The sequence below is a fragment of the Chrysochloris asiatica genome, unplaced genomic scaffold, assembly GCF_000296735.1.
Source record: "Chrysochloris asiatica unplaced genomic scaffold, ChrAsi1.0 scaffold00077, whole genome shotgun sequence".
NCBI classification, from domain to species: Eukaryota; Metazoa; Chordata; class Mammalia; order Afrosoricida; family Chrysochloridae; genus Chrysochloris; species Chrysochloris asiatica.
In genome coordinates this window covers 1,293,148-1,307,331 of record NW_006408595.1, presented here as the reverse complement: position 1 = coordinate 1,307,331, position 14,184 = coordinate 1,293,148, and the positions used below count along the sequence as shown (strand labels likewise).

The following is a 14,184-nucleotide window of genomic DNA, read 5'->3' as shown; positions in this document are numbered from 1 at the left end:
ATTTAAACAACCCAAGGGCACATTCTGCAAGCCTGTCTTCTGGCCACAAGTGCAGCACACTCTTTCCATGAATCTAGAGTCCTCAGCTGCTCTATCTCTCAATGTCATCATCTTTGCTTCTATCTATGGTGTTACTGCTTCTCTGGATAGGGTCCTACATTCACTCATGCTCTTCTCCTTTGATGGCCCTAGTGTCCTCTGTTCCTGGACTGTAAGATTAACTACCCCCCCTTTATATTACAAAGCTTCTACCTTTACAGTTGTGATAATCGCAATTAGTCATGATAACAATAACTCACTGTTGAATCATAAGAATCGTATCCCCATCTCCTTTCACCAGACTTGTCTAGACAAGATGAAAGTTATTATTTCCCTGCACACACTAAAACTAAACTCCCTCTTGAAAACTTATAAACCAGCCACTTCATGCCTTTATAGCTCCCCCATTTTAGGTAGCCAATGTCTAAGTTGCCCCTCCCTATCAACCGTGTGTACAGAGGGGGATATGTTTCATCCTTGATGTGAAGACTCCTTCCCTCTCAGTTGGTATTTTGAGCTACTACATCCATAAGTATAGGTCAAGTTCATCAAATTGTAGCAATTTTTACTTGTTTCCTTTATAAATTGTCTTTATCTTCCTCTATTCAAATTCTGATCATCAAGCCATTGAATCTAGGTCAAATGGGTACTATCTGTAAGTTTGGGCATTTTTCTGCATCTTCCCTAACTGCATATCAGCTGGATGCTTCACTCTTGGTTCAAGTTCTCTGTGGCTAGGTCCTTGTTCATGGACTTAGGAGTCCTGCGGTTTCACTACACTTCAGACCAACCAGCACTTCCTCTTCTATCTTTCTTCTCCATGTTAACAGAAGTCTACAGAACGTGGTTGAACTCAGCACATATCTTCATTGCTGCCTTTCCCCTCTTCCTGTCACCAGTAGACCAATGTGGTCCCAGAACACTTACATGCCTATTTCTGTGTGCCTTTTGAGTTTCAGTCTTGGAGGGGGTTTTGTCCTGAATGGACTTAATTTCTTGGCTTGATGGCTCTCTGGCAAACAACTTGCTTGTTCTTGTAGTAGCTTTGTATGTGTGTGTGTTTGTATGTACATCTTAAATAAATAACAACTGATAATATTTCATTTAAATTACCTTTAGTCCTCCATTGAGGGAATACTATGTGCAAGTGCCTGAGCTCTGAGAGGTGTGAAACATTATGAAGGTCATTAACTGGGTTGCTAGGATTCAAATCCAGTTCTTTTAGACTCAAAAGCCCACACACCCTGTCCACTATACCATGCTATTGTTATCACCTCTCTCCCCGGAAGTAGAATTACAAAGCAGTGTGCTAGTGGTCACTCTTCCTTTCAATACTTAAAAACGGTTAGTATCTGAAAATGTTCTCTAAATGTCTCACTAAATTCTTTCTTTAAAAAACTGTACTCTTTTTAGTTCATCCTGTTTAGTGTTCTGCTCCAAAGTAGCCTATATTTTTAGCCTATAAACCTAATTTCTACTCTGAGAAAAATTTACTATATAGCTATAAAAGGACTCTATATTTGTTTTTGTTAAATGTAAAGGACAAAAGATTGTTCCATCCTTAAAAAAAAAAAAAAGAAATAAAGAATAAATTTGTGTTTCAAACTTTGAATAGTACTTACAACTTTTCAGGCTTAATAAGAATGTAATATTATTAGAGTTTTTACTTTGTGAATTCTAGGAGTGCATATTCTTTATTAATAAACAGGTTAATTTTCTGGCCACCAGCATTAGATTACTTTGCTTAAATATCACCATTGCATCATCATCAGCATCATCATTTATCCAACACTTTCCAGATTTGAAGTGTTAAATTAGCTGTGATGTGTGCCAAAAATAATTGGTTACTAAAAATGTTCTCACATATTCAAATCATTTTCTTTTTAAAATTAAAATGTGTTGTTTTATTTAGATGTGATTCCAGTAATTATATCATAGTCACTTATCTTATACTTATATCTCCTTTAATAAGAAAGAGGTAGAATAATATAAAGAAAAAGTCATCAGTATATGCATAAGAATAAATTTGTTATGTGAATAACACCTCTTAAGTTGCTTTCAGAAAAGAATGAAAAAAAGAAAAAAATAAATCCTGTAAAATAATTTGGAGTAATTACCATTATGAATATTAAGATATTTGTAGCTAATTTCAGATATATACACACATACTCTCATACATATGTAGACACACACATGCAAGAAGACACATGAATGCCGTGAGCATTGCTGAATGAATAGACTGGTAACTGAAATATTTTGTCTCTGAAGAAAGCAGAAGGAAACTTGAGCTTTCAGTTTTATTCAAAAGAATTTGTTTAAGAACTAACATTATTATAGATAATGTTATCTATGCCATGCTTTTAAGGGCATGATAATTTCATAATAACCTTAGAGTGGTTTTTCAAAACAGACAAATTAGTAATAAATGTTGGCATTTGACATGGACAAATGATTATTTGCAGTTGTGCATTTGAGATGGGCAAATGATTATTTGCAGTTGTGCTTCTTCACTATGAGCTACTCCCTTAATTTGTGTGCTCCCCAGTAAAGTTCATTTTTATTCCTGAAGATTGTTTTATATCACAATTATATGACTAAGATATCTTACCAAGTTCTTACCTTCTTTCCTAACTATTTAGTGTGTGCTGTAATGTATTTTTAGTAATAAAATTTAAGAAAAATTTGTATTTGTGACATTAAGAATATGAAATGGAAATGGAAAATAAACTTCTTTTGTGAGGCCCTCTAATGATTGTTATTACTCATATTCTAGAACACAAATCAACTTCACAGTGGCTATTGATTTTACAGCATCGAATGGTGAGTATTATGACTATCCCTTGGTGGAAAGTATTAGCATTAAATAAAAAGTACATTTTGTTGAGATCAAAATATTACATTCTCATTAATTACTTCTGATCTCTAATATGAATTTCTTTTTTTTAAATTAATGGAATAATTTACATATACAAAAGAGTATATATAAAGTATGTGAGAGCTTAAAAATTTCACAAAAATTTGCATTGTCATTCAGTTACATTTTCCCACAAACTTTTTGAAGCATTTTTGTATAGCAAAACTGTGTAACACTATCCTGTAGGCTATATGTAAAATATAGACATTTTTGCATCTAAAGGAATAAAAATTTCAAATATGCTTAAGCTCATTGTTTACTCTTCTCCCACTCCACTATCCACCCTTCTTCTCCATACATACTACAATTGTAAAATGTGTCTGTCTTTAATGATCATTTAAAAAATATCTTAGTGTGTATTTACTTTGTTGTTGTTATGAAGTGCTGTCAAGTTGATTCCGACCCATAATGACCCTGTATCGGGTTTCCAAGGAGCAGCCGGTGAGCTTTAACCACCAAACTTGCAGTTCAAATTACTTTGCAGTCTGACGCATTAGCCCACAGCACCACACCAGGACTGTAATTCAATAGTACATATTCTTAGTAAAACTTGCATTATGTTTACTCCTTTATTTATTTTTAATAATAATGTTAATACATTTCTATCTAATTCATATTGATTGTTATATATACTGCATATATGTTGTTGTTATTATTATATTCTGTTGGGTCAGTTTGAACTCAAATTGACCCTGTGTTGGGTTTCCAAGGCTGTGAATCTTTGCTGGAGCCGAATATCTCATCTTTCTCCCATGGCGTAACTAGTGGGAAGTAAAAATATTTTCTGGTCTGAGTTTCTTCATGTATGATCTTTAAACTAAAATGAACAGAAGATATGAGAAAGCAAAAGAACTGAACAGAAAAATTTAAAAGGCAAGTTGAGAAGATACAGTTAAGTATATAATAGTAAAATATGCAATGAACTGGAATTAGAAAGTGAAAAGGGAAGAACATGCTCAGTATTGAAAACAAAATTCAAGCCTTGACTTACAAAATTGAGGGAATCTATGGGCAATGATGGCAATCTATGGACAAAACAACCAAATGATGCCTAAAGCATCAAAATAAGATGAAAGGCGTACACAGAGTCACTGTACCAAAAAGGACTGGTAGGTGGTCAACTATTTCAAGAGGTACCATAGAAATAAGAACCAATGGTTCCAAAGGAAGAAGCTCAAGATACATTGAAGGCATTTTAGAAAAACAAGTATCTAGCAATTGATAGAATGCAAATTGAAATCTTTCAACAAATTGATGCAGCACTGGAGGCTCTCAATTTATCTATGCCAAGAAATGTTAAAGACATCTATCTACCTTACCAACTAATTGGAAGACATCCATGTTGATGCCCATTCCAACGAGTGGTGCTGGAAATCATTGGGAAATATCATTAATATTACATGAAAGTAAAATTTTGCTGAAGATAATTCCAAAGTGTTTGCAAAAGTCCATTGACAAGAAACTGCCAGAAAATTAAGTTGGATTCAGAAAAGGACGAGGAACTAGGGATATCGTTGCTGACATCAGATGGATCTTGATTGAAAGCAGACCACTCAAAGGCTTTTGACTGTAGATCACGGAAAATTATAGTAGATCACATAGATCACGTCATGGATCACATAGATCACGTTGTAGATCACGACAAACTATGGATCACATTGTGAAGAATGGGTATTACAGAATATTTCATTGTGTTCATGAGAAACCAGTACATAGACCAGGGAGTAGTCATTAGAACAGAATTAAGTGATACTGAATGGCTTAAAATCAGGAAAAGTGTGCAGCAGGGTTTTATTCTTTCACTGTAATTATTCAATTTATGTGCTGAACAAATAATCTAATATATTGTGTTATCTGAAGAAAAGTGTGGCATCGGGATCTGAGGAAGACTCATTAGCAAGCTGCAATATGCAAATTTGATGAACTTACTTGCTGGACAAGAAAAGGCTTAAAATACTTATTGATGAATTTCCAAGTCTACAGACTTCTCTATGGATTAAACAAAATAAAAATCCTTACCACAAGACCAATAGATAGCATCATGATAAATGGAGAAAAGATTGAAATTGTCAGAGTTCAATTTGCTTGTGTCCACATTCAACTCTCATGGAAGGAGCTGTCTAGCAATGAAATGACACATTAGGTATATCTGCTGCACAAGACCTCTTTAAAGTGTTAGAGAGCAACACTGTCAATCTGAGGACTGAAATCACCTGACCCACGCCACAGTATTTTCAGTAGCCTCATATGAATGGGATAGGTGGACAGTGAATAAGGATGATCATATAAAAATAATGCACACTACTGATGAAGTTCAAAGACCACAATCTCTGGTATGGTATGTTCATCAATGTAAAGAAAACAAAAATCCTTGCCACTCGACCAAAACATAACATCTTGATAAGTAGAGAAAAGATTGACATTGTCAATGACTTCAAAGAACAAGTTCAGCACCCAAATGACATATTGTATTGGGCAAATCTACTGCACAGTTCCTGAGTTTGAAGACTAAAGTGTGGGCCCTGACCCAAGCCATGGTATTTTCAGTAGCCTCACATGCATGTGAAAGTTGGACAATGATTAAAGAAGACTGTAGAAAAATTGATGCATTTGAATTATGGTGCCTGAGAAGAATACTAAAGGTACCATGCGTTTGTCTACTACAAGTTCTTTTACTATAGACATTGTAAGTATAAGAAAGTAGAGTATAGGTATAAGGTAGTAGAGGCATTGGTCCCAGAACTCAAGAAGCTGGCAATATTTTAATTGTTAAATTTTTTGGTACAGAGCACATAAAAATAGGAAAGAAGAATAAAGAGGACTGGTAAAAGTAAGGAAGGCTGTCTGGTATATAACATCGGAGGATAAAAAAGTGAATTTCAGGACAGGGACACAACTTAAGAGATTGAGATGAGAAGGAAGGTGACATTATTAATGAAGAGACTGGTGTAGATGAAAATGTTGGAAAGAGATTGGTAACATCTTTGAATTGGTTGGAATTGGCGGTGCTGTGGGTTACTGCGCTGAATCACACAGTCAGTTTGAATCTCGAAGTCAGTGGTTCAAGCTCACTAGTTGCTCCTCAGAAAACCTACACAGGGTTGCTATGAGTCAGAACTGACTCAATGGCACTAGGGGGAAAAAAAATGAATGAATTTGTGTTTCAAACTCTGAATGGTACTTACAACTTTTCAGGCTTAATTTTCAGAGAAGAAATGAAATATTATTATAGTTTTTACTTTGTGTATTCTAGGAGTCTATATTCTTTATTAGTAAGTTAAATTTCTGGCCCCCCAGAGTCAGATTACTTTGTTTAAATCCCATCATTGCATCATCCTCAGCATCGTCATTTATCCAACACTTTCCAAATTTGGAGTGTTAAATTAGCTCTGATGTGTGCCAAAAATAATTGGTTACTAAAAATGTTCTCAAAGCTCACTTATTCAAATCACATTCTTTTTAAAATTAAAGTATCTTGTTTTATTTAGATGTAAGTTCCAGTTATTATATCAGTCAGTTATTTGTATTCTTATATCTCCTTTGATAAGAAAGAGGTAGAATAACGTAAAGAAAAAATCATCACTATATACATGAGAATAAATTTGTTATGTGAATACTACCTCTTAAGCAGCTTTCAGAAAAGATTGGAAAAAAGAAAAGCAAAAAACAAATTTGGTAAAATAATTTGGAATAATTACCATATGGGTTGCAAGTGACTAGATGGCACTTAACAACAACAATGCATGATACACAAAGATTTTTAGACACACTGGGATACTAACAATGGCTTATTTGTTTGTTTGTTTGTTTTTTATTGGTTTGGTTTTTATTTAATTTAAGTTACAATTTTCTTTCTGAAATAAAAATAGTTTCCATATTAGGATCACTGATTAACAGCTTTGCTTATAATTGCGAGTTGTGTTAAGTAGCCATTTAATCTAATAAAGATACTACTTATATGTGCTTTCAGTGAGCTTTTGACTAAGTGGCAAAGTCCCAACTTTAGAAGAAAGATACATTTAAAAATTTTTTGTCCTGTAGAACAAGTCCTGAAATGCTGCTAAACCTTCGTAAATATAAATTCATTTGAGCAATAAATATTTTTAGACCAAAAGTGTTCTGTGTATGGTTATATGTATTATAAACCAAGGGGAGTTTTCACTGTTATTTCTGGTTTTCTCTGGATCTCAAGTGCTTGTTATTATATATATATTTTTTTCCTTACAAAAAATAACTATTCCCTGAGGCTTTCCCTTCTTCAGGCAATGTTTAAATGTAGAATTGAGCTTTATGTGCTATTATAACTCCCATTTGACTTTCCATTTTCACTTTAGAAAGGAAATGGACTTTCAGGCTGCCTTTGTGCTGGTAATTAGGGTAACTAAATGTGATTATCTATGTGTTTGAGTGATATCACATATATTACTTTCGCTCTCAAATTCATCTCTATTCAAATGCAATATAGTACTCATATAAGCATATTGGAAATTCAGAAACTTGTAGATAACCCAGACAATAATAACAGTAGTAGTTAAACTTTCATTTCTATGGGGTTGTTTTTATTAATAATTCTCATCTACATAATATAATTTTGTCCTTCCAATAAAAACAATAATAGGTTTTATGACATTTTATGGATTTTTGTCCTTCAACTGACAGAACTCAACTGTGGGCCTTCTGGCTCCTGATTTAATATCTACTAAGAAACTCTGGATAATTTTCATAACTAGATATTTAGTCAGCTTCAATTTGAAAACCTCTATGAACCCCCTTTAAAAAAAAATATGGTAAGTTTGAAAACTTCTAAAATATTCTATTTATTTTTGTGATGCAATTTTAAGAAAACCTGATAATTATTGATACCTATTGAATCAGCCAGGCCCTCTGACTATAGACGTGAATACTTAAACTAAAGGACACATGAATTTTTATTAAAAAAGTAAAGATTTTAATAAAATGAGATTAATCAAGTACTTTCTAAAACTTAAGCACAGACATAGCCTGTAGCAGTGATAACAATAATAGTCATTGAGGAAGAATTTCTTGAAGTACTGTGTATGCTTTGGCACCTCTTGGGAAAAGTTTCTACATGTCTGATAGAATTTTATAAGCATTTCTATTTTAATATGAATGGGCTTCTAAATGTTCATGGAAAATGGAATGAAATTTTTCTAAGAACTTTTTTAAGCCTTCTCATAATCACCCCAAAATAAAGTGTTTTGAGAAACTATGAATATAGTGAAGAAAAACCCCCCAAAAAACATAATTTCAAATATTTCATTCTGAAATAGACATCAACTTAAAATTTTTTAATAAAAATTGTTCTTAACCCTATCAATTGTGTTTAAAATATTTTCTGTGTTATCAGGCAATCCTGCCCAGCCCACTTCTCTCCACTACATGAATCCTTACCAACTGAATGCCTATGGTATGGCATTGAAGGCTGTGGGAGAAATTGTTCAAGATTATGACAGTGATAAAATGTTTCCAGCTCTAGGTTTTGGTGCCAAACTGCCTCCAGATGGAAGGATATCTCATGAATTTGCATTGGTAAGAATATATCAAGGATTTGACATTTTGAAAAAAATAATATATTCAGTTTTAAAATATTAGTGTGCTACTTATATTTTAATCATTCACGAAGGAGACATTTGTGGTTTTAGACTCAGTCTCATTTTTGGTAAATGACTAAAGAATGTGTTCTTAATGAAAAGGACATAATGAAAAAACACTTAATAATAAGTCTACCTAAAGTTCGTCTGGCTTATAAACAGTAAATCTGTTCTGGTTATCTATTGCTATATAATAAAACTCCCTAGAACTTATAGTCATAAAGCAATATGATTTGTGGTCAGGAATTTGAGCAGGGTACATTAAGAATGACTTTTTAAAATGTTTTACAATGATTGAGCTTCATCTGGGTTGGCAGAAATGAGTGGAGATGTTTGGGTTAGTCAACTGGGAATATGTTTGGTGCTTCAGTTCTGTTGTGTGTTGTCACTGGGATTCCTCAATTTTTCCCATGCCATATCTTCTTAGGCTAAAATGTCCCCTAAGACGATTTCTTTGCTCTTGTTTGGTGGCTGAACTTGGATGACCCGACAAGCACCCTCTCTCTTTATATGGCCTGTCCATGTGTTTATCTTGGCTTTTATCTCAGTATATTTGGTCTTAGATAGTCAGAGTTCTTTCATGGTACCCACCTTCCCCAGAGTTAGTATTCCAAAGCCTGGGGCAGAAGCTGCAGGGCTCTTGGCAATTTCAAAAGTCCCAGAGTGTCACTTCTGCAGTATTATATTGGTGAAGCAAACTTCAAGGTATGGCAATTACCTTTCATGTTTCATTACAAGGATTATCAAAAAATGTGTAGCTGTCCTTAATCTATCTTGTTCTAAGATATCATTTCTTTTTTAAATTTAAGGAATCATAATATTGCTGCAATAAATATTTCTCTACTTAATTAATAAATTAATATTTAATTTGCATATATGTATTTCATTATTATTTGAACACAGCTAAGAATTGTGCCACAATACACCTTCCAAATAAGCCCCAAACCAAACCAGTTGCTGTTGAGTTGATTCTGATATATGGTGGCCTGGTGTGGCGCTGTGGGTTAATACACCAGACTGCAAAGCCGTTTGGACTGCAAGGTTGGCTGTTCAAGCTTACCAACTGCTCCTCAGAAACCCTATACAGGGTTGCTATGGGTCAGAACCGACTTGACGGCACATAACAACAACCTACCAACAACAATGTGAGAGTAGAACTGTGCTCCATAGTTTTTCTGACTGATTTTTCACAAGTAGATCACTAGGACTTTCTTTGGAGGCACCTATGAGTGCATCCAGACGTCTAACATTTTGGTTAGTAGTCAAATCATCAAATATTTTCATTCTCAGGGACTTAACATGTCCCATGTCCCACACAGACTTATTATTTATAGGTTCACTCAGCCTTATTCTTACTTGTACTTTCTGATTAAATAATGAGAAGATCTATAAAGGAATGGTTAGCTATAATTATGTGGAGAGATATAGCACTTCCTAATAGAAAGTATTCCCTATTTTTTGCTATATGTTATATAAGGAAGTTGATAACAGTTGTTTTAGTTTCTATTGTCCTTAACTCATATTATAAAAACAACATAATATCACTATTTGTTGTTGTTGTTAAGTGCTGTCAAGTCAGTTCTGACCCATAACGACCCTGTGTAGGTTTTCTGAGGAGAAGCTGGTGAGCTTGAATCTCCAGCCTTTCAGTTCAAGATCACTACAGCAAAATTTATTTTCTTATTTATTTTTTTAAAAGCTTTTATTGTGAATTGAGTGATGATCTATAGGGCAAAACATCAGTTTTATCTCAACCAATTATATTTTGTTTCATTGCAATGACTACAGTCTTCTCTATGAGCCATTGGTTAGCAGTATTTGCCTCTCTTCTCTCTTTTTTTTCTTTTTGATGTACACAAAAACATGTGCAGGAGTATATAATCATTTAAACAACCAAAGATCACATTTTGCAAACCAGCGTCCTGCCAGTCAGCATACAATCTTTCTCTTTCTATGAGTCTAGAGCCCTCAGATGCTCTATGTCTCCATGCCATCACCTTTGCCTCGGTTTCTGGTGTTTATGCTTTTCTGTATATGATCCCACATTCTGTTCCACTCATGTTCTTCCCTCTTGCTTGTCCTAGGGTCCTTTGTTCCTGGAATGTACTCCCCACTTTTTGTCATGCAGCTTCTACCTTTACACTTAAGTCAATTGCAATTAATCATGATAACAATTACTATTGAATCAAAGTAATCTTATCTTGATCTCCTGTCACTAGACCCATCTAGATAAGATGAAAACTTATTGGGGATTCTACCTCCCCAACCCCCCCCCCACACACACACACACATTGAAACTAAGCTCTCTCTTGAAAACTTGTAAGCCAGCCATTTCATGCCTTTATAGCTGCCCCCATTTTTGGTAAACAATGGAGAAATTTCTTTTGGAAGTTCTGTAGGCAAATTAGACAAATGTAAACATTTCCATTTATTAAATAATTACTAATTATTAACCAGGTAGTTTACACCCGTTATTTTATGTGATCTTCATGATATTTCTACGTGGTAGATATGTCATGGCTGATATATTGTATCATTCTAATAAGTTCTACTCATATTTAATGCAGTGAGAAGCATGCTCTTGGGAATTTTTTAACTAGATTCAGAAGCTCAGTGGTTAACTGTGGATTCAAAGGATACGATTGGAAATACATCAAATCTATTTTAGAATCTATGCTTTTGACCACTACTTGAGGGCACTTAACAACAACAACAAACCTCATCTTATAATAAACACAAAGAATACCCGCTATTAGAGGCAATCTTTATTAAAATGATAATATATATTTTTCCAGACCACCAATCATCTGTCAGTTTCTTATACTGTCGTGGCTTGAGTGTTGCTGTGATGCTTGACACTATGCCACCGTTATTTTAAAAACCAGCAGGGTCACCCAGGGCAGACAGGTTTCAGATGAGTTCCCAGACTAAGACAGACTAAGAAGAAGGTGAAGGCTACTTCTGAATAATTTAGTCACTGAAAACCTTATACATAACGGTAAAACACTGTCAGACAGCATCAGAATATTGAATATTGATGCATGATGAAAAACACTAAAATATTTTCAGATACAGTGCTGGAAAACAATCCATGTAGGTTGCAAGGCACTCAAAGTGTGACTAGGGATGAGCTACCTACTCAAAGTAGAGTGGACTGTGATGATGTGAAGGGAGTAAAGCTTTTGGGATCTTCATTTATAGATGGGATGCAACTCACAATGAGAATAAACAGCTATATACATCCATTAATAATTAGATCATGGAATGTATGAAATATGAATCTAGGCAATTGGAAGTAGTCAAAAATGAAATGGAATGCATAAACATGAATAGTCTAGTCATTAGTGTGTTGAAATGGATTGGTGTTGGCTATTTTGAATCTGACAATCATATGGTTTACTATGCTGGGAATGAAAATTGAAGAGGAATAGTGTTCATCCTCAACAAGAATATCTCAAGATCTGTCTTGATGTACAGTACTGTCTGTGAAGGATAATACCCATATACTTATAAAGAAGACCAGTTAATACCACTAATACTCAAATGTATAAACCAGCCACTAAAGATAGTGATGATGAAACTAAAGAATTCTACCAACTTCTTCAGTCTGAAATTGATCAAATATGCAATAAAAATGTATTGACAATTACTGGTGTTTGGAATTCAAAGGTTGGAAACAAAGAGGAAGGATCACTAGTAGGAAAATATGGCTTTGGTGATAAAAATGATGCTGGAGATCACATGATAAAATTTTGCAAGATCAGTGAGTTCTTCATTATAAATGCCTTTTTTTAAACAACATAAAAGATGACTATACACATGGAGCTCACCAGAAGGACCATCCAGAAATCAAGTTGACTACATCTATGGGAAGATACGGTGGAAAAGTTCCATATCATAAGCCAAAAGAAGACCAAGGACATACACCATCATTTATTAAAATGCAAGTTGAGATTGAAACTGAAGAAAATTATAACAAGTCCTGAAGAGACAAAATATGACCATGAACTTATCCCACCTGAATTTAGAGATTATCTCAAGAAAAGATTTGATGAATTAGACACAAATGTCTGAAACCCTGAAGATTTGTGGGATGACATCAAGAACATCATACAGGAAGAAAGCAAAAGGTCATTAAGGAGACAAGAAAGGACAAAAAGGCCAAAATTAATGTGGTCTCCCACATAGGAAGGCTGAAGAAAATGGAAGAAATGAGGAGGTGAAAGAACTGAATAGAAAAATTCAAAGGGAAGTTTGAGAAAACAATGTTAAATATTATAATGAAATTTGCCAAGATCAGGAGTTAGAAAACCAGATTGGAAGAACACCCACAGCATTTCTCAAGCTGAAGGAACTTAAGAAAAAATTCAAGCCTGAATTTATAATATTGAAGGGTTCTTTAGGCAAAATATTTAATGGTGCAGAAAGCATCAAAAGAAGATGGAAGGAATACACAGAGTGCCTGTATCAAAAGTCGTGGAAGCAGCAGTCAAGAAATCAAACGATGGGGTTGGCGGCAGCAGCAGCAGCAGAGCAGAGTCAGGTGAGCTCCGTGGGGGAGGGGCTGAAATCCCAGGGACATGGCTCTCATGAAACAACACCAGAGCTTCGGATCTACCATAAAGATCTGAGCGTCAGTTTCCCAAAATCACAAGTGGAAAAATTACACTATTAAGAAAACATTGCTTTTTGAAAATCAGCATGGGACTCCCTCTCAGGCCATCTCACCCGGGAGGAAGTCAGAAGGCGGAACTACAGCCAGACCTGCAAAGTGCATCAGCGCTAAAACCAGGGAAGCAACAGTTGTGAAAGGAGGTGTGGAGGAATTTTACACATTTGTTTTCCCTCCCCTTCAATGTCATGCCCTCTTTGCCCAACCTGGACCCCTTCAGGCAGGTGGGTGCACACACCCAATAGAGGTCCAGCATTAAGACCAAAACTTTCTCATGTCATAGAGAGAAAGAGCCCCACTGCACGGGACTCCCTCTGCGGCTATCCCACAGGGGAGGAAGTCAGAGGGTGGGACTAGAGCCGGACAAGCAAAGGGCACCTGCACTAAAAGCAGGGATGTTCTTGTCTCTGCTTTTATATTGCCTCTACTTTTGGACCTTTTGACCGCACATTTTTCCTGGAGGAGGGAAATTATTCTCCCTATGTTACCCAAGAAGTGACAGCAATCATGGCCATATAGCCAAGCTACAAGTATACCCCATAATATTCCACCATTGAGACAAGAGCCAATAACAGTTGATAAACATTACATGTGAAAAGGGAAGCCTATCTCCTGATCATATCCACCAGGAGACACCCAGGAAGCTTAATAACACAACAAACATCCATTTAAACATTAAAAAAATCACATAACTATTGGAAATGATGAACAAAAACAACAAAAATAACAAAACATGTCCAAAAACAAAAGAGAGCAGATGAGGCAAATGAGCTGGAGACAGACAAAGGCTTTCTAGAAGAGGAAGAACAGGTTTTAAATATGCTTGAGAAAGATTTCCGAAGTGCTAAGAATGATGTGAAAACAAATTAAAATGCTCTGAAAAGGGGTAGAGGGTCAGGAAAGTACAACAAGAGAAATCAAATAAGATTGGTACAGCATTGGAAACA

At 35.0% G+C, this 14,184-nt stretch overlaps 1 protein-coding gene across 1 annotated transcript in view; it reads left to right on the top strand.

Moving 5' to 3' along the window:
• Window positions 1–14,184, top strand: part of CPNE8 (copine VIII) — a 384,959-nt gene that overhangs the window by 297,178 nt on the left and 73,597 nt on the right. Inside the window, exons 14-15 of the mRNA XM_006865292.1 lie at window positions 2,813–2,859; window positions 8,322–8,503. Of these exons, the coding sequence (XP_006865354.1) occupies window positions 2,813–2,859; window positions 8,322–8,503 (229 nt within the window). The remainder of the gene's footprint in view (window positions 1–2,812; window positions 2,860–8,321; window positions 8,504–14,184) is intronic.